The sequence below is a fragment of the Colius striatus genome, chromosome 5 (genome assembly GCF_028858725.1).
Source record: "Colius striatus isolate bColStr4 chromosome 5, bColStr4.1.hap1, whole genome shotgun sequence".
In the NCBI taxonomy this organism is placed as follows: domain Eukaryota; kingdom Metazoa; phylum Chordata; class Aves; order Coliiformes; family Coliidae; genus Colius; species Colius striatus.
The window spans coordinates 17,293,546-17,320,549 of NC_084763.1; the positions used below are offsets into that span (position 1 = coordinate 17,293,546).

General features: G+C 40.0%; 1 protein-coding gene across 3 annotated transcripts in view; it reads left to right on the top strand.

The window, feature by feature from the left end:
• Window positions 1-1,186: 1,186 nt before the first annotated feature.
• SLC4A7 (solute carrier family 4 member 7) overlaps window positions 1,187-27,004 on the top strand; it is an 88,558-nt gene continuing 62,740 nt past the window's right edge. For 2 of the 3 annotated variants that reach the window (XM_010201216.2, XM_061997296.1), the window contains exon 1: window positions 24,742-24,824. In XM_010201216.2, coding sequence (XP_010199518.1) covers window positions 24,789-24,824 — 36 coding nt within the window. In that variant the 5' untranslated portion in view covers window positions 24,742-24,788. Of the gene's footprint in view, window positions 1,338-24,741; window positions 24,825-27,004 lie in introns of those variants that run through there. The other variant, XM_061997295.1, reaches the window with a different exon arrangement.

Genomic DNA, 27,004 nt, shown 5'->3' on the forward strand with positions numbered 1-27,004 from the left:
CGACACATTCGAGGCATTCAGAGTTCACACGCCGTATGTAAGAAGTACTGAGCCCAGAGCATCCCCAGCATGGCCCAGAGTGTTGGTGTACTGCAGGTGCCGTGGGGCTGTGTTACATCTCTGTCCCGCTGGTGCCTGTCAAAGTGTTGCATGTACAGTATTAGAGTTTCATTGACAACTCAGTCCAGAAGTCTTGCCAAAGAAAGCCTGCCTTCCAGTCAGGAAGGAACAGGCAGGTGGAAAAAGGGGTTGTGGATGTCCAACTCTCTCCGAGGCTCTAGCAGTTGTCATTACAAGCAGCCGTAGGGCGATGTAAGCATATTACCAAGCACAGGAAGCATGAAGGGATGGTTCATCTGCTGTGGATGTGCACATTCAGTCCTATCGGCACAAGGTGTTTTAGAATTGAGAGTGTCCCAGGAGGGTGTAATCCATCCAGAGGCAGACAAGACAAAAGTTATCTCTACTAGAGACGGGTAAACAGCTGTTTCTTTCTAAAAACTTCTACTTGAGTGAAGCTTTATAGAGGCAGCCAAAAGCACAACCTTGACACTATCCCCACCCCCAGCCTTTTGGGTACAGGATGGTCGGAGTATTTACACAAGGGCAAATAATATTATTTTTGGAAGTGACAGAATTATTTCTTTTCTTTTTTTTTTTTTTTTCCAAAAAATAAACCAGCCCGAGGCAGGCACCTGGCATGGAAAATTTCAGCTTGCACGGTAGAACCTTGGCAGAAGTCACCAGCGAGTGGGAAGGGGTGCTGCGGCAGGAGGGCGTCAAACGGACCTGAGCACCGGCCTCGCTCCCGCTCTTCGGCGGCAGCCCTGCGGCTCGCGGCTCCCCGCGCGGGGGTCGCGCCGAGCCAGGAGCCGTTCCGCCAGTCCCGGGAACGGGACGGTCCCCGCCCGGGCGGCGGCTGAGGGGCGGCGGCTCTGCCCGCCACGCGGCCCCGCGCTGCCCACCGCCCCTCCCGCTCCCCGCCCCGCCCCGCCGCGCCGCGCCAGACCCCGGGGGGCCCGTGGCGGGCGGGGGCGGCGACGCGCCGGGCGCTGCGCTCCCTCCCATTGGCTGACGGCGCTGCCGGTCGCGCGCGGGGCGGGGGGAGCGGGCGCGCCGAGTCCGTCTGGGCTCAGCCCCCGGCGCGGCGGAGTAGTCGCGGCCACCCCGTCCTGAGGGCACCAGCGCCGCCCGCCTCCGCCAGGCAGACAGCCGCGCAGCTCCAGCCCCGGCTCGCCGTCCGCCTCCCGTTCCGCCTTCCTCTCTCGGGCGATCTCGGCGGGGTCGCGATGGAAGAGGAGCGGGCGGGCGAGCAGATGAGACCGTTGCTCACTACGGTAAAGCGGGGGCGGGGGGCGGGGGGGGGGGGGGCGCACAAAGGGCTGCCTCGGGGCAGCGCCGCCCGCGTCGTGCCCGGGGCCGTCTTGCTCCCCTTTTGTCGGGGGACGGGGACGCGGCAGGATGCGGCGAGGACCCTGCTCCGGCTCCCCACGCCTCGGCGGCGGGACGCGGGAACGGCGCCGCAGGTACCCGCGCGCCCGGGGCTCCGCGGCCTCTCTCGGCGCGGGGCGGGGGGCGCGCAGGTGTGTCCGCGTGCCGCCCCCGTGCGCGCGGCCGTGCGCCCCCTCCCCGCGTCGCCCCGCGCCGGGACCGGAGCCTTTGTTACACCGCGGGCTCCGGGCCGCCGGGGCACGCGCTCTACGGCCACCCCGACCCAGTCCCCCGCGCTCCTTTGTGAGGTCCCCGCGGGGCTCCTGCCGGTGGCGGTGGGCGGCGCGGCCGCCCCGGGCCTCGCCTCCCTCCCTGCCCCCGGGCCCGCTCGCTGACGAGTTCCTGGGCGAGGAAGAAGTGCGCACACATGGCGAGCGGCGAGCTTCCCCTTGTCCTCGTGTTGCACGGCCGCGGAGTCGGGTCAGGTGGTGGACGAGGTTCTCCGGCGGATTTCGAGTGTTTGGGCGTGAGGGTAAGGGGGGGTGAGGTTGGAGTGTGGGTGGGGGGAAGATGGATAAAACTGCCGAGCTTGGGTTCATTTCCGTCCCCGGCCGGTGGCTAAGTAAAGCAGACATGCGTTCCCTTACTTCCTGTGCTACTGAAAAATACATGTGGTTCCACAGTTGTAATTTCCCCTCCCTTTAGATGACTCAAGGTCTGGATTTTGGTTATGAGCCTCTTAGCCCTTACTCTAATATTCTCCTTCAAGGGCTTTTCTGAATGGATGTCACACAGTGACATGTTTTCAGTGCCTGAAGGGGAGGGATGTGTAGTTTGTGACACAAAGAATGCTGTGACGGGTGGAGAAATAACACTGAAAACATGAGTTTTCATCATCTTTCCTGTGCTTTTCAAGGAGAGCCTTGAGTCATATTTGATAAAATTGGCTATCTAATGAAGTGCTAGCTTCCTGTGACATCAGTATATTTAGCGTGTCATTCCTTTGTTATATCAAGAGTGTTGATAGTTCAGAGGTCTGAGATTTTTTGTAGTTTCCTTGGATTATTACAGTTACATACAATCATCTGTTGGCTTCAGAAATTAATGTATATGTTAATCTCTAAAGGTTTTATAGATCTCTTCTGTGCTGCCTTGTCTCCGCCCCAAAAAGGCGTATTCCCAATTTGTGTTAGCTTGTTCAACAGAAATTATTGGTAAGAGCAGACTGCTTGGTAGGTTTAATTAGTGTTACACCTGCCTTGCCTCTCTGCTGGAGATATCTCTTCTTATCTGGCAGGAGAGTGTGCCCATCTAGTAAGGAGATGCTAGGTTATATGTAGCGAGTTGCAAAAGCTTTGGATTTCAAGTGTTTTGGGTTATAAGTGGAAGATGCTGATGATTACCCTGAGGTGAATCCAAATGTAGAGGATTACAGACTTCATGGAAGTCAAGGTGTTCTGAGTGCATCTTTGTTGGGCCTGACAGGAGTAATTTAGTTAACTTCTGTTAGAACAGTACCTATGAGCTTTTGGGACAGATGCATAAGCTGCTGTACTACTGTGTGGTCATTTTTGATTTAGGCATTTTGAACAGAGGTGCTCAGTGGAGTGGTTCAAGTCAGTTTCCTTACAACAGCAACACCTAGTCAGGAGCCCGACCTTGGTACCAAAGTGTATTCAGAAGGTAGCTGCAGCCAAGACAAAATCGAAGTGCTTTGAAAAGTGGGAGATTCCGAGGAGCTAGAAAAAAGGAATTTCTAGGGAAAACACATGAAGTAAATGGCTTGAAGAGACGGGACATGCTCATCTTTGGGCAATTACATAGTACAGCGGTGTTGCATTTGTGCTTTTTGTGTGCAAGAGTTACCCTTTTGTATATGAAGGCTACTTAATCTGAAGTAGAAGTATTTTTGACAATACAATTTGACTTAATTTTTCCAATCCAGTGGTTTTGATAGTACAGGCCACCTTTCTGCTAGCAGAGCTTGCTGAAACTGCTTATGTGTGCATAGCTTTTTCAGAAAGAAATGTCTTGGTAAGATGAAAGGACTGTAGAAAGTGTGAATCCAATCTGAGAACTTAAGTGCTGTAGCTGAAAAATACAGAAGTGTTATCAAATAACTCCCTAATCCTTCCTTTTCTTCCTTCCTCCAATGTTGTTAAATATCTCTGTCAGTTGTTATGTAGCATCACATATGTAATGAGTAAGCTCCAGTACTTCTTGGAGCATCTCGTGTGAGTGACACTCCCCAGATATGTTTTAGCAAAAGTATAAAATGCCCTTTAACCTTGCTTGTTTTATAATTTTAGGTCCAGTCTTAAAGAAGAGACTCATCAAGTGTTTAGAACACTTATGTTTTGAGAAGACTGCTTGGTGGCAGCGTGTATGTGAAAGTTGAAAGGGAGAGGTGAAACAAATGCCTGATCTATTTACTACAGCCAGAGAGCAACGTATGATTGGAACGTCTGGGATGAGTAGAGAATACCATAGGAAGAGATCTGTAACTGCATAAGTCCGTGGTTCTTTCATACCTCGTAAGCTGTAAACTGTTTTTAGAAAAGATGCATTATTGTTGGAAAGTGTTCACTGAAGGGCAACAACATATGAATTAGTTCCTAGATGTGGAGTGATTGAACAAGTCTAGTAAGGGTGGTGGGACAATGAATGCAGTAAGGCTCTGTAAGACTGCTGTGGAGAGAGCATCTGAAGAGCAAGAAGAGGCACGCTGTCACATCAGAGTTAGGTGCTAGACTCAGAAAAAAACAAAAGCAGGTAGTTCTTCACTCTGGGGGAGTTCAGAGGTATACTTGCTGTACAACGTATACATGAGTTTTTTGTGGGCTCAGGGGGCAGCTGGATGAGCATTGTGGTTAGTAAATGGATGAGAAAGCCTCTGGAAGTCTAAGTTGAGAACAGGTGGAGGTTGAGAGAGTATACAAGGAGAAGTTGTTGTATGCTTGTCTCATTTTTGCTTCTTCCCTCAACAACTACTTATAGACATTCTTTTTTTGGTTTGTTTAAACAGGAGTCGAGCATGTTAGTATGTTGCTTTCTGTACAGTGGTGAGTTTGACAGTTACGGTAATGGTGTTAAAATGCCTGATACTGTGAACCAGTGATATTGGTTCTAGCTTTTGTCACGATGTTTGTTACCAGATAGTGTAGTGGATTTCTTTGTGACAGCTGTAAGTAATGTTTAACAGAATGTTTATTGCAGCTCAGTTTCTAGGTATTTTGCAAGTAATGTTTTCAAAATACTTGATCTTAAGTTTTCTTTAAAATTTGATACAACTTCATGTAGATCATAAAATGTTCACAGGGTGGTAAACCATGCACTATGACTCAGTAATGGGTTTATGCTTGTGTGGTCTTTTTCTTTCAGTGAAACAAGTCTGGTTTTATCACTATTCTAATGTAGATGATAATGGAACTGAAAGTGACTCTTGTTGGAGAAGGGTGTATTTCCAGGCTTCTCCTTCTGGTTTTCCTAATCAAAGCATTAAAATGATGTGGTCTTCCATATCTCACTGAAGAGGACATTAGCGTCTCTGTGGTTTTTCTGGAGTGTTTATATGGTTGGCTACCACTTTTGTTTTTTAATGTGTGTGTACTGTTATCAAGTGAGATTGAGACCATCTCGTTCAACAATGGCTGTGTTCCAGTGACAGCTTTGGCCTTTTAGGTTAGGCTTCAGTTGAAAAATCTTTTGCTTTCAGCCCACTTCATCAATGCATGGCATTGCCTCAACAGAGTCTGTCCATTCCTTTACACTGATGCATCCGTGGCTTCTCAAATCCATGATAAAACCTGTGAAGGCTTGTAGAAGTGTAAGTTAACAGCCACATGAAAAAAAAAAAATGCACAAATTGATGAGAAGTATCCTAACTATCAGAACTTGGTGGTCATTACAACTTTAATAGTTTAATAATCACAACTGCAAAGTGCTTTTTCTTTTCAAGGAAGTCCTTAAATATAACTTCATGAGTTCATTTTAAGGGAGAACCAGGTACTTTGTGGCAGCTAGATTGGAGTATATGGTTTCTGAACTTGACTTTGTTCCAGGTACTGCATTTTAGATAGCCTGGTAACTTTGTTAGCTATGTAGTACTTCTCTTAGGTGGTTATTGAAACACTTCCTTTTAAAATATGTTCAAGGTCTTGATTTAACGTGGTGGTTAGTTTATATGTAAGAATGTAAGTAGCAGCAGTACAGTAAAACAAAATTTTACAGAATTGACTACTTCATGTCTTTCCACATACCTTGGATGACTCAAAGCTTTAGAAATTAAATAGTGGAAAATGTTCCTTTGCAAGATTATTGTCTGCCTCATTTGACATGTGGCTTTTGTGATGGGAGGTCAGATGAGAGGTCTTTGAGGAATGTTGTGCTAGTACATGTAATATTTTTTTCATATTAACATGGTAAGCTCGAAGTGGTGTTTTCCCTTTATGGCTAGACAAGGGTGACTGAGGATATGTTTGTACTGCATGACTGAGGACTGTGCAGGAAACACTCCTCCCCCACGAGTTCATGGCATCTGGCTGAACACATGCTCTCCACAAGTTAAAGCAGTACAGTTATATTGGTGTGTCCGTGCTGTAGCTAAATAGCTCTGGGACGAGAGAGGATTTGATTAGCCTAACAGCCTTGCAGACTTGAATCTATGGCTTTAGAGAGACAAGGTGCTGTTTGTGGTGTGCTGTTTGGGTAGGGTGCCTGCCTCTTACAGTTTTCACCATGCAGTGGACTATAAGTGATGTCTCTTTCACCTCTGGGTTAAAGCAGTTTACAGCTGCTGTTGTGTTTATGTGCTCTCAATCTCTATAAGTTCTTAAGTTACTATGACTGTCAAAAATGTGATGTCTTACTTGAACTTTCATTAGTTTTCGTTTCATTAGTTTTATTTGCTGTCCAGAATGAGCTGTGAGGTGTATTAAGGTGAGTAGTTGTTGCCTTATGTCTATGTGATTGGTCTGCTTTTTGACACATCACTGTGATTGTTGCTGGTTTTTGAATTTTGATTCCCTTTACAGGAGGTTATCTGTGACATAAAATACTTAGTGACCCTGTAGTAGTACTTAGTAAATAGAACTGCTCTTTAACTAGTGATTGATAAAATACAGAGTATAACTTTGAATATATTTGAACTTAGTTTGAGAAGATCTCCAAAGAATACTGTTGTGCTTTAGATATAGCATTGTCTGGAATGATAGAGTTTAGCATCATTTCAAGGTTTTTTTCCTAAAATTAAGATAGCTGTCTAGCTAGTGTTTTGAAATAGTGATACGAATAGCGTGGTTCAAATAAGGTTTTAATAAATAAGCAGATGGAGGAGAGCACTACAAGCTATAGACTGATAAATGTCTGAATGCAAGAATGAGACTGATCCTTCTACAGATGATCTTAAAAACTTCTTAAATACATATTTCTGAACTCACATTTGTGCAATTAACAGTAGGTGAAAATAGTACAGTATTATTTAAGAAACTTGACAATTGTGTTTAAAGTCAGTCCTGACATCTTAGAAGCTCCTTTTTATGTTACTGAGAAAAAAATCAATTATGCAAGCATCCCAAATCTATCTTGCCAGCATATCTCAGTGGTTACTGGAAGGGATTATCTGTGTAAGAGTTGGTATTAGTTTGTGCTTGGCACCCTCTGTATTTCTTATTTCGCTGGGAGTTAAATTTGCTACAGTAGAGAGTGCACGTCCTGGTGAAGGACATGTGTGTTTGAACCGGTAGATGGAGCTGGTTCAGTTACATATCAGGATGCCTGTTTATGTAAGTATTTGAAACTTTGTTTCTTGAAGTCTTTTCATTCATGTTGTCTTCAGAGTATGACTCATATTTATAATTTCTTTACCGACAGAGGAGACTAAACTTTTTCTTCTTCTAGCTACAGTGCCAGGATTGTATATCAGGAAGGCTGCTCCATTTTCATAAATGTGCAAGAAAGTGAATGCTTGTGCTTTATGGGAATTAGTTACCTCTATAAATTGTTCAGTGTCACCTGAGTAGAGCCTTTGTTCCCCACATGTTGCTTGAAGCAATATTTTGAAGTACTGATCCCCGTAGTGTTGTATCTGACAGTCTTGGATGCTCTTGTGACTCCTACCCAAGAAAGGCTGTTAGCTCAAACTGAGACTTTGTTTTTCCTACTTCAATGCCTTAAACTAAATTGATTCAAAGCTTTGCAGTGGAGTGGTTGTCCTCTTTGGGTGTACTGGCACAAGATGTCTAATTTCAGCAATGCTGTGGTGCTTCGTAACCCTGCAACGTCCCCGACTTACTAATTCTAGCAAGTCCCATTTTAGCAGAAGTATTTGCAATGCTGTGTTTCTTATATAATCTTGTGCCCTCCTTCAGCATTTACTTTTCTGGAAGGTATATTTGTTTTTTTCTTAATGTTTGACACTTTGCCCCTGCATTTGTACATGGTGATGTACCTGATGGATTTTCTCTTTCCCTTATATTTGGTGCAGACAATGTCAACTTGAGTAGGACCTGAATCAATTGTTCATTTTGCACTTTTTCAAGGTACAGTATCCTGTGAGGCATAGGTGTGTTGTTTTCCTCCCTAGAGTCCTGTTGTGGGAGATTTTGTGGCTTTGTTTTTGTTTTCAAGCTCATCAGAAGTTTTAATTTCATACAATTGATAGAGAATGAGTACTAATACTTTTCATAAGATGAAGTTGTGCTGGAAGGCATCTAGACATGCCTTGTTGGCAGCATAGTTAAGACAGTATCCCGAAATACCAAAATGTTTTTAAACTTAGAACCAGACTTGATGTTTTTTAACTAAAATAATGTCTCTTGACATTTTTTAACTGAAAGAGAATCTTCAGTAGAAGTTTCTAGGTTGTGCACCTGTTGTCAAACTGTTACCTCAGTTTCACAGATCTGGAGTATGCCTTCAGACAAATTGGAGCTTCCTATGAAAGAGGCAAGTGAGCAGAGGCTGCAGACAGGAAGAGGCAATTACTTATCTAGCAGCATCTACTGATGTATGTTAGAATTCTGATCTTTGACCTTCTACTCTTTCCTTTGCTAGTGTCCCTTCTACAGTACAGCTAGACTACAGAGCTTTGCTCTTAGGTGGGGAGAACCGAGGACTTGCAGGAAAACTTGACTATTTTCTTAATTGTTTATTATCTTTTCGCTATGGGGGCATATGTGTATTAAGAAGTGTGTATGTGGACAGCATGTGTTGAAAAGCTATGCTTTCCTTAAGTGTAAAGTGGTTCCTTTTTTTTTTTTTTTAATCCCCCATCTCATTATTCTACTAGACTGATTCCTCTGCATTTTCCATGACTAATATCTACTAAATATTTGCTGGCTGTGTCTTGACTGGAAACTATTTTGGGATGAGGAAAGATAGCTAAGTGATTGTGAAAACCTAGGTTATGGCAAGGGTAATGATAACAGTTATTCCTTGCTAGCAAAAGCTAAGAGTTTACTTCATTGAAAAGTACTACTTATGAACACTATCTCTGTTTCACTAGCAGTGTATGATTGGAAGACCAGAGAATCTCTAATCAGGCTATCTTGTCTGTATGTCTTTGTTACCAAAGAATAGAAAGAGGTTAAAGCAAACCTGCGTTCATAGAGATGTTGCAGTGCAGTCTCATTTTGTGTGCACTTCTGGAGTGTGAATGCTCCTGAGTACAAAAATTCTGTTGCCACGTTGAGATTCAGACTGCTGCATTCTGGATCTCAAAAGTTGCCCTAAGCAGAAGCATGTGTGATTTCTTTCTTTTAGACAACATTATGACTAAACTAGTGCAGCTAGTAAATTGTGTTTATTGCTAACTGATAAGATTTCAGGTTCACATTTAGAAGGCTCTGGTGCTTCAGATTCTGTTACCTTTGCCAGAGAAGGATGTATAGTGGATGCTAATGTACATAACACCTCGTTGTACAAAGGTCTTGTTTTCTCTTTCTGTTGTGTAACTTCAGTTTTGGAGGAAAAAAATCAAATGTGTTTTCTCTTTTTCCTGTTGCCCTCCACATCCATTGCCAGTTTCAATTCCAGCAGAGCTTTGGCTTATCTAACTTTACCTCTGCATGATTAGATAATGTGAGTATATTCCTCCCACCCCTGCTTCCACCTTCCATATACTCGTTTTGCATTTGAGCTCAGTCACAGGTTCCCTTTTTGTTCATGCTGGTCCATTGTCAGGCCTATTTGAATTCTTGCATGGAGAAATGGTGCTTCTTGTGCTTTGAGGAGACTGGCCTTGATGATGAGGCAGCCCTCACAGGCTTTCCTTTGACCCTCTGTGGTGGTCTTTCGTGAGGTTCTACCAAGAAGATCTCTGAACAAGCTGAAATCTGCTCTGAATTGTCATGTAACTGTATGTACAGTGTACTATTTGTCTTTTTCACTTCTTTCAGGACTTTAAAGTGCACAGTTTTGTGGTTGCTACAGCCGAAACTACTCTTGACTTTCACATCTCTCTCTGGTTCTTTCATGTTTGTGAGCAACGGATCCAGCAGAGCATCTTCATTATTTGACTCATTTCATTTGCACCAAGAAACCATTTTCATTTAACACAATCAAGAACTTTCATGGAGTGTGTGTGCCTGGCTACGCTCTACCAGCAGATACCAGTGGTTTTAAGCTGCAACGTGTACCAGAGCCTGCAATAGTGAAGCTTCCTTCGGTTTTTGAATGGAGGCTTCTTCTACTTGCTCTTCTTAATCAGGAGGTCTGTAGCGGACACTACCCATCTTGGACCGTTCTCTGATTCTTATCCATAAGGTCTTGACTGTCTTGTTGCTCATTCTAAGCAAAGTACTGTGCGGTAGCCAGCCCTTTGCATAGACTGAAACCCATCACAGTTCACAGAATCACAGAATCTTAAGGGTTGGAAATGACCTCAAAAGATCATCTAGTCCAACCCCTCTGCCAGAGCAGGACCAACTAGAGTAGGTCATACAGGAACTTGTCCAGGTGGGTTTTGAATGTCTCCAGAGGATCTGGGCAGCCTGTTCCAGTGCTCCCTCACAGTGAGGAAATTCTTCCTTGTATTTCTTTAGAACCTCTTGTGTTCCAGCTTATACCCATTACCCGTTGTCTTATCACTGGACATCATTGAGAACAGCCTGGCTCCATCCTACTGACACCCACCCTTTACATATTTGTAAACATTAATGAGGTCACCCCTCAGTCTCCTCTTCTCCAAGCTATAGAGCCCTGCCTCCCTCAGCCTTTCATCATAAGGGAAATGCTCCACTCCATCATCTTGGTGGCCCTGTGCTGAACTCTCTCCAGCAGCTCCCTGTCCTTCTTGAAGGACAGGATGCAATATTCCAGATGTGGTCACTCAAGGGCAGAGTAGAAGGGGAGGAGAACCTCTCTTGACCTGCTGCCCACAGCCTTTCTAATATACCCCGGGATGTCGTTGGCCTTCTTGGCCACCAGGGCACATAGCTGGCTCATGCTCATCCTGCTGCCTACCAGCACCCCCAGGTCCCTTTCCCGTGTGCTACTCTCTTTAACGGTTGATTCCCCATCCTGCACTGGTCCATGGAGTTGTTCTTTCCCAGATGCAAGACTCTATCCTTGCCCTTGTTGAATTTTGTTAGATTTCACCCTGCCCAACCCTCCAGCCTGTCCAGGTCTTGTTGAATGGCAGCACAGCCTGCTGGTGTTCCTGAACTTTCTAGACTGGCCTTTCTCAAGAGCCTATATCCATCAGTTGCAGCACATCAGTAATGTGAACTGTCCTACTGTCACTCTGCAGTTCCTCTCAGATTGTAGCTCTGTGACTGCTCATAGTAAGTCCTGTTACTTCTCCCACTGTGTACACTTGTGTGCAAACACTTGACCTGAGTCCCCAGACAGCCTCTTTCACAAGAGAAGTGAGAGCCTTGTGTCATGTGTTTCCCATGTCTTCACTTCTCTTAAGCGTGACCACCTTTCTCCACTGTGCTTGGTGGTGAAGATACTCTTGCTGCACTTTCAGGTGGATCATTCTTCATGAAGGGGATTCCTGTGGTCATAGCAGTAAAAGCTCTGCTAATAACCACATACTGACTCTCTGCATGCATCTACTCTGCCCTGAATCTTTCACTTCTCACTGGAGTAACAGAAACACCACCTGGGCCTCTTCACTCTTGCCCACGGTGCTCAGTAATAATTTTTTATTTGATCAATAATTGGTTTTTGGAAGTGTCACTGGTGTCTGTAGACATAAGCAGAAAAGTGCAATAGTTTGAGGCCTGGATGAGCCTCAGTCTTTCTAAAATATTATTCAGCAAGCCACAGAGGCTCCTGCTTATCTCCCCAGTTGTGAGATGTATTCATCCCTCACCTGAGCACCTCAGATGGCGCACAGTCCTCAGATGAGGGCACTGCTGTCAGAAGCACCAGGGAGGTGCAGCCCAGCACCTGAATGGTGACATCCTGCCTCTAGTTCTGTTCACAATATAGATTTAAAACATACATGTTTATGTGAATGTTTCGTTCTGCTTGCAAATGATTTCTTATAGACACATCATGTCAATATTATTTTAATAACTCCAGTATTGTAAACTTGCAATTACTGCCGTTTGTGCAAGGCAGCTATTCATTAATAATAATCACTAATGTTTTTAGTTGGCTGGTGCAGTTGTGTTGGCTGGAGATGTTGCATAACTTCTTGTCTTCTCAGCTTGAAGGGACCAAACACAAAAGATTTTCACATTTCATGTTTTGACAGATCACCTGCCTGTATTAATGCACATTGCTTTCCCTTACCTTGAGGTCCTTAATGAGGTTTTCATTAAATGCTGTTCTGTAGAGGGGAGACAGTTCTTCCAAATCAGAGATGCTTCAGGTGAAAAGCTTGAAGTTTCTTCTCTTTTTTTTTTTTTCTCTATAATATCTGTAAGAATAATTTATTGCATGTAGAAATGCTGCAGCTTAGGTCTGTGTTCTAGGAATTACTTCATCTCTTTTTTTAGAGACAACCCAACAATGCTACTGGTGCTTACTAGTGCAGATAAAAACTAGCATATCTTCTTTTCTGCTTGCTTCCCAGGAAGAACACTTAACTGACAAAAGGATTATGTCTTCTATCTGTCTAACTGAAGTCAAAGGACTATGAGCTCTTTCATTAGCATTCTAACAATAAAATAGGATTACTTACACTACTGCTAGATTTATTGCTTCTTAGCCTTTTAAAAAAATACATAGAAACAATTGGGAAGATTGTATTTAAACTACTGCTTGTTTTAGGCTAGTGATTTTTCTTTTCTTTCTTTGGCTTGTACAGCACTATTATGAGGATGTATTATTATGTAAGCACATGCATTTCTTTAACATATCAAACATATTTCCCAGCAGACTTTATGTATGAAAAAGGAAATGAGAAACTTGTTGGTGAATAGCCACAGTTGGTGTTACTGTTGGTAGTAAATTCCTCATTTTGTTTGTCAAATGGCTACACCCTGCTAGCTGTGCATTTTAAAACTGTATATATGAAAACAAACAGATAGCATCTGATGAGTATTATGACTCATTTAAGGAAGTGATAAAACCCAAGAGCTGCAGAGATCCTTCCCGTTTTCAGGTTGAATTTTATTAACATTGCTGTGCTTGCTTGCTGTTGAAAGATATCAAAAAGGAAATTAAGGAGGCAGATACTCCTGTAATTAATATTTGGTTGAACTGCAGATAGTGATAGGACAGAGAGACATGTTTCAGCTTTATAAATCAAGAGTACAAAAGCAGTTATTGGACAGTTTTAATTTTAGGTTGTAAATATAGGGACATTTATAGGGACATATATAGGGACAGTTTTTCTAACTGACTTGTGAAGGCATTCTTGAGTTTTTATAACTGGTGATGTATGCCAATCAAAAAGCAAGAACACCAACCAGAGTGGTTTTTTATTGGTGTTGGCACCAGTGTTGCCCTTTGTTGTTATGTGCCTTAATTGTTAATGCTATATAAAATGCTTACAATTATTTTACCTGTTTTAGAAATGTAACCAGAGTTTATTGTCAGCATAATTTTTAGTGCTCTTTGCTAGGTTGATTTTGCTTGCTTTTACTGAATGTTTAACTGTGTATGAATCTGCATATAGTAAGGATAAATATTCTCATGTCTTGTTTTATAATTAGATGCTCTAGGTAGACCTTCAGCTGAGGAAGATCAGTTTATTGTGAAGTTTAGAGTATTTTTACTTAGTCAATTGCATAAACATTTATTTTTTAACTAAATAAAGTTATAGATTCAAGCTTTCACAACAGAGGACTCAATAAAGATAAAATACCTGATCCCTAAGAAAGGAGAAATTAAACAGGGATAGGATGCTAGCTTAATTTTTTTTTTTAATGGAACAGCTGTTCAGCAAATGATGTTGGTTGACATAATTAAAACACTATATGTCAAAGCATTTTGTTTGACATCATTACATAGATCATAATTAAGTACATATATAGACAAAAATAAATGAGAACTGTTCATAACTTTTGTACTATGCAAATGTGCTTGGTAGATAGCCTGGTGGCTTATACTCAGGGAAGATGATGACTGTAGTCTATTGAGTGAAGACAGATACTATTAATCTGGGGCTTTTAATTCACAGTAAGTTGCCTTAGCAGTGACGAAGACACAAATGAAGGGCAAAATATAAATAGGGAACTGAAGAAATTTGATATGCTCAAGGCCAAAGATACACCTACTATGTGTATTCAGTGCTTTGAGTGGACAGGACCTTTTGAAAAGACAGGCAAACAAGAAAGCTGAATATGCTTTTATCATTGATGATGAGGCTAACTTGCTCTAACACTTTTGGTAAATGGGATTTTGGCTAATCCTAATAAATAACTTGGAACATAACTTGGAATGTGCTGCTTTGTTAAATAAGGTGACTGATTTCTGTCACATTCAGTAGTTTGCTGTATGACTGGATATGTTCTGTGTTTGCATTTATGGTAGCCCAGACTATAAAATTTTGGATTCTGGCGGCAATGTGAAGTTGAAAATTTGCATATTAAAACAGTAGTTCTCAAACCAGGTATACTTTTACCAGATCAGAGTAATTTTTGTTAGAAAATACCTTTAAGATGATCAAGTCCAACTGCTAACCTAACACTGCTAAGTCCCTAAGCACGTCATCTACACATCTTATAAATATCTCCAGGGATGGTGACTCCATCCACTACCTGCCTGGACAGCCTGTTCATGATTAAATGTGTACAAGAAGTGTGCATTTACCTGCTAGTTCATGTATATCAACTATATCTGCATTATTTTGGGGAAGGGGAGAAGGTCAGTGCTTTGAAAACTATATTTTGGATTAATGCATCCACAAATAATTAACTTCAGCTTCTTGACAGGAGCCTTATTTTTCTTTAGCTGCCTGTAGAAGAAATCTGTGGAGTTTGATGAACAAACACTGTGCTAGTATTTCTAAACATTGTCATAAATTGCTAAGCTTGAGTGAAGTGTGTTACTTCCAATACAAGCAACTTAAGCAAAGAGGCTTTTGGGTGTTGCCTTCTTTTTTTGTGTCCAGAAAACCTTGGTGAAGAGAATAGTGTTTGAAAAATGTAGAAGTCAATCCTTCAGAATTAATGTAAAATGCTAAGGAAGGTCCATTTCAGCAGTGTAGGTACTGATGTGACATGATTACAATTGCAGAAATAATAATTAATTCAGATTGAAAACGATCTTTAAGATTATCAAGTCCAACTCTGTTCTTTCTATTAATATGCATTACTTGACAGTTGCATTGATTACGTTAGTAAAAAAAGTCTTGGAGTCATGTTAGCTTGCAACACCTAGAAAATACATAGTTATCTAAAAGTGATTTGGGATTGTGTATGTGGTTTTTATTTTGTTTTTTTTTTTTTTTGAGAAAGTTTAGCTATAGAATACAGTAACACTTTAAAATGTCAGTAAGTACATAGAGCTATTAAAATAAGACAAAAGAAAGGGGTGAGTTTTAGGAAACCGTTAGTAAACTATCCTCCACAACCCTCTTCTCCTATCCTCCTTCTTAGAAAGAATTAGACCATGAATACTGCCAATATCTTTCAAACTTGAATGCCCATCCTTGTCTCCTGATGCTAATTAATTCCTTTAGGACTTTAAGAATAGACATTATCTTGCAAATTCAAATTAAAACCCAGAGGAGAAGTGCAGCCTGCTGACACAGGGGTTACAAGAGTCTAGTGATGTAGTTCCTCTATTGTGCAGTGTGTTCATGATGATACTGTTGAGACCACCATATGTGTTTATGAATGTGTATAAGTTGCTAGTAACATTACATGTTATAAAAAATCCAGTTATGTTATGGAATTAGTCAAAAGTGGAAACAAGCTTCAAATAAACACAGAATAAACGTTTCTTCAGGCTGCTTTTAGTATTTAATTTCCTAAACAGTTTAACATACTTCTTATTACAGATTTTTATTTAGTCTGTATGACTGACTAAATTTCAAGTGTTTAAGTATTATGACCTCAGTGGTCTGAAAAAAGCCGTCTTCACATGTATGTCTTAAATAGCTTGTCCATGAGTGAAAATTTGGGATTAATAGCAGCATCAGCATAGGCAAGTAAGTGATTTTTGAAGTGTACTGCTTTCAGGTTCCCCCTAGTGTCCTGATATGAATGTTGAGAAGTCTAAACTGAACTACAGTTCTATCCTACTTTAATGGGAGAGATTCCTTTTGGTATAGGGTAAGATGCCCTCTCTTCTCACTTTCTTTGAGCACCTGTTGTCAAAGCAGAGACCTCAGACAACATAAATGGCTTTTAGTAGACAGTTGACTCAGTTGTAACTATTTTAAAATACTAATTTATTTGTCTTACTATGCTTGAATGATGTTGCTTTAAAAGTATTTTATTAAAGTAATGCTTCTGCTAGTGTTGATTTTGATAATAAAAGATGAAAACATTCAAATTTTAGATATTGATTTTTTTTGAAAACTCTGTTTTTGAGGAAATCTGTTTAAAGAACATATTAAATTATTGCATATATTTAAATTAGTCACATCTCAGTCAAAAGCTCTGAAGCTGATGTTAAGGTCACCCAAAGGTATATGTCATACTACCCTACATCTAAAATTTTTATTCAAATTTCAATAAAAAGATATGCTTTCTACCAATGTTTAGTGCCTTATTGTCATTCAGATGCAATTGCATTTGATTAAGATTACCATGCAGTGTAAGCCAGTTTGATTGTTTGTTCTGTACCTGGGAGATTGTTAAAGCATCCTGTTGAGTGACACATTTTTCTTGGTTTACGGATAGTTGAGTTTTTTTTTCTGTAGAGTCAGTTTTATGAAGAAATAGAAGAATAATAGAAAATAATCTGATGGATAGGTTGGTTTTTTTGTGTGTGCCCTGTCTTCCGTGAAGTAACGCTAGATAGAAGAAAGGGATAGATATGCTTATAATATGTGTATGATCTAGGCAAATGAAAATTTTATCATAAGAAACATGAGGAGTTGCCTAGAGGACAAGTATGTTCAAATTCTTCCTATTTGAATGTTTCTTTATGTGTTGCTTTTTGCTGTAAGTGGGAAAATTCAGTATTACCGCCTTCAACCGTTTTTTCTCGTATAACTCATATTTAATTTTTCTGATTTTCTCCTTTAGCAGTTTGAGATGGAAAAGAGTCTTTCGGAATCATGGAATGCAGAAAGCTTGATTTGATTGCTAAAAAACCTCTAGTGAAGATGTTCTTCCCCACAGAAAACCTAATTAAGCATTTAAAGTTAATGTGTATGTGATTAAGATACCTCATGGCAGAAGTTTGTGTGCTATAGTGACACGTTCCGAGAGCTGTAAACTGTGTCTGTTCTTATATGTCACAGTAAAAGCACGTCTTGGGTTGTGTAGGTCTCTACAAATTTGATAGTATCAGAAAGACGTGTTTATTCTAGAGATGTTCTTTCTAAATCATTAGAAATGTCATGCAGTTTTTCGTACTGTTTTCCCTTGTCTGATGTTTGTAGAAAACTCATTTAGCTGCCAGATACAGTTGGCATTGTCTATATCAACACTTGCATTTTTTTTTCAGCATATAAAAATTCTCTACTAGCTGTGAATTCCTGAATTAAAACTGTTATGTGAAGTTTTTGTAGCCATTGAGTGTAGCATTTTTCATTCATGTTACTGGAAGATGTTTTGCTTAAGTTTGCAGTCTGAGTGATGTGTTTTATGTATTTGTCGTAATGTTTGGTTTGTATGTATTTGAGTTAAAGGAGAGAAAACTAAAATGTTAATGGGATCAATTATGTTAATAAAGGACATATTAAAGCTATTGAATCCCTGTTCAAGTTTAGGTAGAGAATGCAGGAGGAGTGTGTGTATCATAGGGCATGACTTGGTATATCGAAGCCAGCTTTATTGTTCCCAGGTCAGGTGAAAATTACCATGGTTGCATCTAAGGGAACATGGGTCTAGTGTAAACTTACTCTGCAACTTCAGATTGGTTTTACAAGAAAATAGTGGCAGCAGAATTTTTGTGTGTAGACTTTAAGGCTAGATCATTGTCTCTGTTCCAGAAGTCAATGCGAAAGCCAAAAGCCTGTCTAGATTCCTTGCTGTGCGTGCTCTAATTTAACTTAAAATTAGTCTTTCCTTGGGCTTGTGTTCTGCTACTGGATGGCACTGTACAGGTTAATCTGCTTGAAACTATGGCTGTATGAGGAAGAGAAGTAACTTCTGTTGCTTATTCCAAAATGATAAAAATGCCTTTTGTTTTCAGAAAGCAGTTGTTGTAGTAGCTGTTGGCTGATTAGAACTCCCGTGCAAACTTAGATGTTAACGCTCTCAAAAGCACAGAACTCTGTGTTAAGTCAAGCATATATATTTTACTTGCCGTATGTTGGATGCATACAACTTTTTTTTACTAAATATCCCCTCAAGTTGTAAGTTTACAGTAAGAGTCCTACAGCATTAGTTTTTGCTCTTCATAGGAGACATGCAGCATCTTTCTTAGAAGCAGTATGTTGTAGACTTTTCCCTTGATTATTTACAAAAGGAAAAATTGTAATAAAGTACAAAAAAAATTCACTAGTTGTTTTTGAGATGAAGGAAGCAGTAGCTACAGAAGAGGTAATTTTTCTTTTTTGGCTAATTTTTAAACCTCTACCAGATTTTTCCCCCTGTGTTTTGTCAGTTGAACTTTCCTTTAAAATACATAATTTGTGTGATGGCATGCACAAATCTGTTCTGTCAGAATCAGCATCTTTTAAACTGAATTCGTCCAGGAAGAACATTGTATTTCTTAGGATGTCAGAAAGTCAGCTGCTTCTGTCTTTAAACAGAAACAAAAGAAGCTCAACTGTATAGCTTTAAATTATATTTGACAAGGCAAAAAAGAAACAGAAATTAATCTATTTTTTAATATCCCTTCAGTAATCCCTTCAAAGGATCTTTGACTTCTAGAAGTTTAAAGCTCTGATAGGTGTGTCTTTTGGGTTTTTTTTGTCTAGCAACATCTTCCCTTACAAAGATTATTTCAGATTTTTAAGCTATTCTATTGTGATTTAAAATTGCAGGAGGAAAATTGAAGAAATTTCAGGAAGATGTCTTAAGATCTGGTTTCATGCTAAGATTTATCTGGACTAATTAGTTCTTGGTCTTTGAAGGGGGTGGGCATTGTTCCCCTTTTGTCCTGTCTACTTTCCCATAAGCAGGTTCAACTTGTGAAGCTAGCAAAAAAAACCCAAATAAAATCCATCAAAAAACAATGAACCAAAACCTGTCAGGATTAGTTTTCTGAAGTGAATGTTAAGTGAGGTATGTCTTTACTTGGTGATCAGGAAAGCATCAGGTCTCATGTAAGACAAAAATGTTATAATGTTTAGTTAACATACTGTGAGAGGGAAAGTGGCATGAGCAGTATTTCTCTATTTCTCCAAGCTGTTAACTTTATCCAAGCTGAGATGTGAAGCTACAGCATTGAAGTGTGGCTCAGCTGCAGCCCAAGTCAATCTAGGCAGGAGTTGCCAGGCTCCTTGAGTCCTGCAGCCTTTCCTCAAGTGATGTTCCAGTCCCCTGATCATCTTGGTAGCCTGTCACTGGACACTGCATAGAAGTTCTCTGTCACTCTTGAACTGGGATATCTTGAAGTTATTCAGTGTAACTTGGGACATATGATTTGTGGGATCTGTTTAGTATTGAAATAGTCTGCAGACAACACCACCTGAGTCCCGTATGTTGCACCACCTGCAAAGTTAGGAATTTATGATGAAATTCTACCCTCCCTCAAATTGCAGTGTCTGTGAGCAGACCTGAAATTTTACTTCTGTCTGCCTTGTTTTTAAGAAAAAATATTGTGGGCCAGTGGAGTGCTGATACCTCCTGCTATGTCAGTCCTGCTGCTGACTTTGGAAACTTTGCCTTACCTTCCTGGTACGGTTTGAGCTTTGATTTGTAAGTAGTAATTTTTTGTCACAGAGTAAATATGTTGTCACTGCATTACTACACAAATACTTAACTGGGATGCAATTATGTGAATAGAGGAGAATTTGAGAGATGGGGAAAGCTCAACGTGAAGAGTTTAGCCTTGAACTCATGCCTTGTGTTCTTAGCAGTGTCTGTGTGGGTGTAGCTTGACTGTATTGGGGTAAGTTGTATCCCTTTTTTTTTTTCCCTGATTATCTGCTTTCATGTGCATGCACTGCAAATAATGACAGTACTAAACTGATAATTTTATCTGCTTCATATGCAGCTTTGTATCTGGAGTGATCAGCTCTTCACTTTTCTGCCATTTATTATTCTAGGAAATGAATGTTTAATATTTGTACAAGTGATTGTAAACCATTTAAACGTACAGCCTTGGATAGGTGGCCTTAATAGTGTTGAAACAGCGCTGATTTATAGTCCTTGTGAACTTGCACAGTGATCTAAGGCTTGTTAAGGATAAAGAAAAACTATAATATTTCTCAAAAGCACTGCCAAAATGCCTGGAAATTGATTTAGATAAAAGCAAGTGATGAGGGCTATGTTGTAGTTGTAAACTGAACAGTTTGAGTTTAGAAAGGCTTCTCATTCTTTTGCCAAAAAAACCCCAACAAAAAAGTCCCAACCCAACCCTTCCTTAACAAATCATATCACTGAAAACCCCTGCAGCCTTAGCTCAGTGCCATTTGCGTAGTGACACATGCTCACACATGTTGAAGGAAATTCTTGGTAGTGTTCTCTTTGAGGACGGTGAGTTTATTCCATCTGTCTTTATTGAAGGATGTCTTTGAGTCCAGAAATAAGTCCTCTAAAACTTTACATACATCTTCTGTTTTTCTGCGTCATCAGTGTATCCAAATTAGGACTACAGGGTGATAAATTAAGTAGTCTATACAATAGAGTACATAGTACTCTTGCTGTTGATGCTGGTTCAGATTAAGCATTTCAGTGTACCCACTCTAGAGAATAAATACACAGCTCTGAGAATGATGGGTAATTGTGTAATGTCAGGAGGGCTCAAACTAGTGATCTGCATCATGCTCAGCATCTTGGTGGCTTGTGACAGCTGTCCTGCAATGACCCAAGAGTCCACTGCTGGGGCAGTACACCAGAGAATATCTGCACAGAATACATTTATCTTTTTTTCTACACTCCCCTCCTGTCATTCTGTTTCTGGAAAAGCTGTTCCATGTGTACATGCCGATATAAACTGAAGCAAGCTGAAGTGTGCTGTGCAGATGTACGTCTTGGGAACTAGCTGTTGTGTGGAAAATGTGTTCTGAAAAATACTTGTGGGCAGTCAAACTTCGATTTTTTTTTTTTTTTTTTTTTAATAGTTTTAATTAAGTGATGAGCCACTGGCTATAAAGGTTTCTATGTTCCCTTACTAAAGGTAAGAAGAGCTTACATTTAGTTTGTGTTTCCTTCATGGGAAGCTGTTCTTAATAGGAATTAGTAGGTGCCCATTTAATAAGAAACTGAACAACACCTTCTGTAGGGGTATTTGGCATACTAACATTAGATAGTTTGTGTCATTCAGCTTGCTTCTGCATCTTCCTAATCCCCTAGCACCTTTTCTCCCTTCCTGACTCCCTCATGACCTGTGCACACCCTCCCTCACACCCCTGTCCCAGTCCAAAATAAAGCCTCACGTAGAAGTATTCTTATGGGATTTTCTTGGGTTGGTTTTCTAATATTCTTTTCTGAAGAGAGATGCTGAGTTTGATGGGTACTCTCCTTTCAGATAAATGAAGAAAGGTGAACTGAGTTGGGTTTTCTAGGCTGCAATGTTGGAACAAATTGTTGTGTTAATTTTGTATAATTTTTTTCATATAAGAAAGGCTTGAGTTTGGATGCAACACTAACAACCTGCCCCCTGAGACAGGATTTTCAAATATCAATGGCAACTTCATACCAAATCTATCAATTTACCGTGGTAGATGTGTGGGTATGACGGTATGACCTTTTTGCAAGCAAGTGAACACCCATTTTCCTTCTGCTCCTGTCTGGTTAGATATGATAGTGCTGAGCTTCAGCTCATGTGGTAAATCCTGAGGAAAGCAGTCATGCCCACTGCAGCTACTTTAAATAAAAATGTGCTTGTGTCCTACCAACCATCTTGGAATGGTAGATTCTAGCAGGCAGAGCCCTGCTTAGCCTTTGCAGACTTCACAATAAGGCAGTTTACTACTACTTCATGACAGACTGGGATCATAATTGCTGTACCATTTAAAAAGCAAAATTTGGAGAATAGGAGCTTGTGACTGAATTAATAAGTACAGTTCACTGGTGCATTAACACTAGTGTTGCTGTAAGATGTGGTAGGGGATGTTTTTTACAGGTTGATCCAGAAATAGCAAGTGTCATGAAGATTAGTTTTCTAATCTATTGCAAATGTTTCTACATTCCACTCTGTGTTTAGCAGAGGTTTTGGCATTAGGCCAATTTAGTAGATTTCGATTTTATTCATTTATTTATTTTAAAAAATGTACTACTTGCAAGGAAAACATGGACTATATTGCTTGTGAAAAGATTAAAAGTTTTGCAAAGAGATGAGGGCTTTTCTGTTTGGAGAGTAGACAAATATTTTTTGCACTTATCTTTGAAAAATTACTTTTACAGCTGGAGATAAGCTCAAATAATTTTCACTTTTATACTCCTTCATGTTCTACTTAAGTAGGAAAGGTTGATTGAAGAAAGTCAATGTTTCTTGATAACTGCTTGTTTCTTTTTTCTTAAAAACCCCTAAAGCCCTCACACACTATGAATTGTAAAGATTATTTTGCAGCATCAAGCATATGGTTGAAATATAGTTGCAGTACAAATAGTTGTGCTCTGAGTTCTCACAGTGTTGTCGTGAACATGTTCAAGGATGTGATAATTTTGAATATATTTGCCTACAGTTTGTTTCAGAATGCTTCTGTAGTTAGGTATGTTGAGAAAGTTGCAGGTTGAAGTTGCTGTATTGTTCTGCATCTAATGTGATTTTCACTAGTATTGCTACTTAGGTAAGACCAGATGTTTATCCACAAAAATATTTTGGTATGAAACTTAAAATATAAAAACTTATGTTTGAAAAAAACATGTTTATATTTTATAACATGGGATTTTTCAACTTGGCCTCACATGAATAAAGCTTCCTGAGTGGTATTTTGTTCCAAGACTTCAGTGAGTATTAACTAGGAGTTGCTTGACTGCAGACTAGAAAGAAATTTCAATAAACTACTTCAGAGGGTGTATTGACTTTAAAACAAACAAAAAAAAAGTTTCCAAACTAAGGAAGTATTCCTTCCAAAACTTACAACAAAAAATTAAAATCAAAGGTATGGTTCCCAGCCTTCTGCCTTTTCTGTCCTAAAGGAATAGACAGCCTCTTCCCCTTTACACACAGGCATATCCATCCCCAACCTAAACAAACTTTTGTACTTTTAGAAACTGAATTATTTCTAGTACATATTTACGGTACAGCAGACTTGTAATGAAGTGTGATAGAGCCACCAGAAAACAATCGGGCAGTTATTTCAGTAATTATCTGAGTAGCTGAAGAATGTATGAAACTATGCTTTGCATTAGGAAGGAATAGATTTGGTTTAGGCTGTTCAGCTCAGCCTAACTCCTAGTGATCTCTTCTATCTCATATTTTTGTTTAAATTTGTTCTTCTTACATGAATCATGTCATTTACTTGTAGTAACAGAGAGGCCTTCAATAGCTTGGAAGTGAAAAGATTTACACGTTAGAATCAAAGTCTATTTACAGCATGGAAACAAACTGCTTTTAAACTGTCTTGCCAGTACTATCTGGGAATACTTTTATTCATCTGTGATTAGAAAATTTTCTGGATTGAGACAGATAGTTGAACTGAATGTGTGGTCCTTTAATTTCTGAGCTGCTAGGTAATAAATACTACTTTCACAGTCCCATGGTATGTTTCTTTGACTGGTGACACTTGCCCCAGGTTTATGAGCAATATGTTTTGTTGTGTTTTGTCCATGTATGTTTGATTTGATTTGGTGTGTGGCACCAGTCTGGCTTCCTTACTAGAGTTTTTATCATCCCAGAAGGAGGAATGAGAGAAGAAAATAGGATCAAGGAAAGCAGTGTTGTGTCATGTCATGAACGTTATGTTTTCCTACACGTTACATGTTGGGACAAAGAGATTAAGGTATGTCAGCAATGAACAGGAGAAAAGCAAAATGAAGCTTGGAATTTGATATGCTAGGGTGGAGGTTGCATATTTCTAAGGTTGGATTAAGCAAGGAAAAAGTATTAGAGCTATTTGTATCATACCTGAAGCAGAGAGCCATCTTAGTCTGGAAGGAGACATGAAATTAATTGCAGCTAACAACATGGCTTTTTTTACCTCTTATACAGCAGAGAGAGGGGAATTTTTTTAAGAAGCTCTGTTTTATTTTGCTGAACAGTAATATATGGCTTATGTAAAAAAAAAAAAAAAAACAAAATAACTTGCTTTGGAATGAATATTCAGTCAAAGGTTGATAATACAGCTATAAACACACTTAAATGTTTGACTTCTGAGTTGTTCTGTTGTGGGACCAAAGGATCAAATGTGCTTTCATTTTGTAGTGCTAATTGAGTCTTGGATCAGAGTGAAAATGTAACGTTGGAGCTGCTCTTAGCTGCTGTTGATGCAGAAAACCTGAAGTCTGGAACTCTGTTTCAGTTCCTTTTTTGGTATTCTCCGAGCTGGAATTGGAGGCATGCTGTCTTGCCCATTCTGCTTTTGTACGACCCTGCAGTAGCTGTAATCAGTGGCCTCGGAGATGAGACTGAGCAGGGAGCGATTGGCTGAGGAACCGATTTCCCGGAGTACATCTGTGTGGAGCAGAGGGAGCTGAGGCAGTCATGTGTGCGCAGTCTCTGATCTCTTGGGAGGCTCATTACAGGGTCTCCTACAAGGGCATTCTCCGTTTCTGCACATCAGCATGGAAGAAGCTCGTGCAGGGAAGAAAATGCAACCTGTAAGTAAATAGCAGCTGTGTGACTTAATAATAATGCTTTGAGTGTCCTTTGCAAGTGATACTTAGCAACTGTGTCTCAGATTGTTGTGCTGCCTTAGAGTCACTGGCTGTGGAAGAAATCTTTGAAAGATCTGCTGATAGAAATAACACCTGAAGTAGAGATTTCTGTATTAAGGTAATTTCTGTGTAGCTGGAGTGCTTAATCATAGTAACTGGTGTGATTCAGAAAGAAAATACACTTTTACAGTCCTGAGAGTATAGTACCAGATGTTGTGACTGGTTGGTTCTTTTTCTTGTTGTTTATTGTGTGGGCTTTCTTTTTTCCTTTGTGTTATTTTGTATCAGCTTTTCTTAATGTAAGGGTTATCAGCTGTGACTGATTAATACTGTGCAGGTGTAGCAGGGAGTTTCTGGTAAAGGATCTTGAAATAGCCTATTGATTCTTCCCCTTGACAAAAAGAAAAATAAAAGAACTGTGTAACTGAGGTAAAATGTTTGTAGAGATAGTGTCTTCTTCAGACTTAAGTGGCATAGCTACAAAACTCTCAGGATTTCTACACTGAAGCAGTGAGCTCTAATATTAGTGTTACAAGCTAGTGCTTAGTTCTTGTGTAGGTAGTCTTTTATCACTGCTGTTTAACTGTAATGCAGTGTCTAACAAATCACTACTTTAGAGTTCCCTGGAAACTAAAATCTGTGGGATGGAATTTTCCTGAACTGTATGACAAGCACTTAATTTTCCATTTGGACACTTTAAAATACACCTGATTGCAGTAGTCTTGATTGCTGGGGTCTTTGCAGTACAGTGGTCAATTTTTGATTTTCATTGTGTTGCTACCTTCAGCTCTGGACAGGCAATTCTGTCAGGCATACGTACGCCTAGGAGACTAGGATCTGAGGTGACTAGTTATAAGAAGGAGTGACAAGTTATAAAGATCCAATAATTTTTTCTAATTGTAATTTTAGAAGTTGAACAGAGCTATGATTTTTTCTGTTTAATGGAATCTAGTGTTCTGAGACAGTGATAAAATGCAGCTTTGTAAAATTACTGTATGTTAGATATGCAACTTGATATCTTGTGTTGGATTGGTGACATTATTTACTAACTTTATGCATGGTAGTGAATCTCCTGGCTTGCAGAACACTCAGATTGAATTCAAGCAGGCTTCTAAGTTTGATCAAATATTCTTGCACATTCTAGGCATGCTGTGATAGTAATCAAGCCATCCTTCTTTTCTTGTGTTCATGCTAATCCAGTTTGGTTTTCCTTTTGTACAAATTGCTGCTGTGTGCTCTAGTTGGTGGACAGTCACTACTGTGACCAGTTTCTTTTTAATGTTTAAAAAAGATTAAATTTGTTTTCTTTGACTTTTTCTCACAATTCCATTTTGCCTTCCGATTAGCACAAGCACTTTGTGTTTTCTGTCCAAAGATTAGTGTCCAATTTGTCTTGGATATGGCTTGTCTTACAGATCACGGTGCTCAGCATTTCAGTGGCCCGAGTAATGTCTGCTATAACCACAGAAATAAAGTTATGAACATAAGGTGTTCGACTGTGCAGGAAACAAAACATTTAACATGATTAGAATTGCCTTTATGTAAAAGTATATGTGTTCTTGTGGGTTTTTTTTTGTTTTGTTTTAAAGTAGTATACATAATGTCTTCATTTACAGTCTTTCACACACAGTTTTGGAAAAGTAAAAGCAAAATTTTCAACTTCTGGAGAGCCATACTGAGATCTGTTGATGTCTATTGCACATACTCGTCCAAACAAGGCTTGTATAGCTCCTGTGGTTTTTGTAAGTCTTCTAGAAGCAGATTGGTCAGACTTATATAGTAGGGTAAGCTGAGCAGTTCATTAGAGGATTAGTACGCAAGAAAAACTGAAGTTTTCCTAAGTCTTTCATTGTAGCCATGAACTTAAGGAAATTTAAGTATCAAGCCTTCCTGTGAGGCTCTTGAGTATTGCTTAGGTTAGGAGGGATTGTCATCTATATACGAGGATACTTGTGTAAAAAGTATTTGTATAACTACAGATCAAATTAATAAGAGAAGGAGAGGGATTGGGAGTGGCGACAGTAAAACCCTTGAGCTATACGGGAGTCTTCCCTGTAGTGCTTGAGCAGTACCCACTGCTGTAATAGAAGAGGGGGGATAACCAAAAAAATCAAGATTTGGGA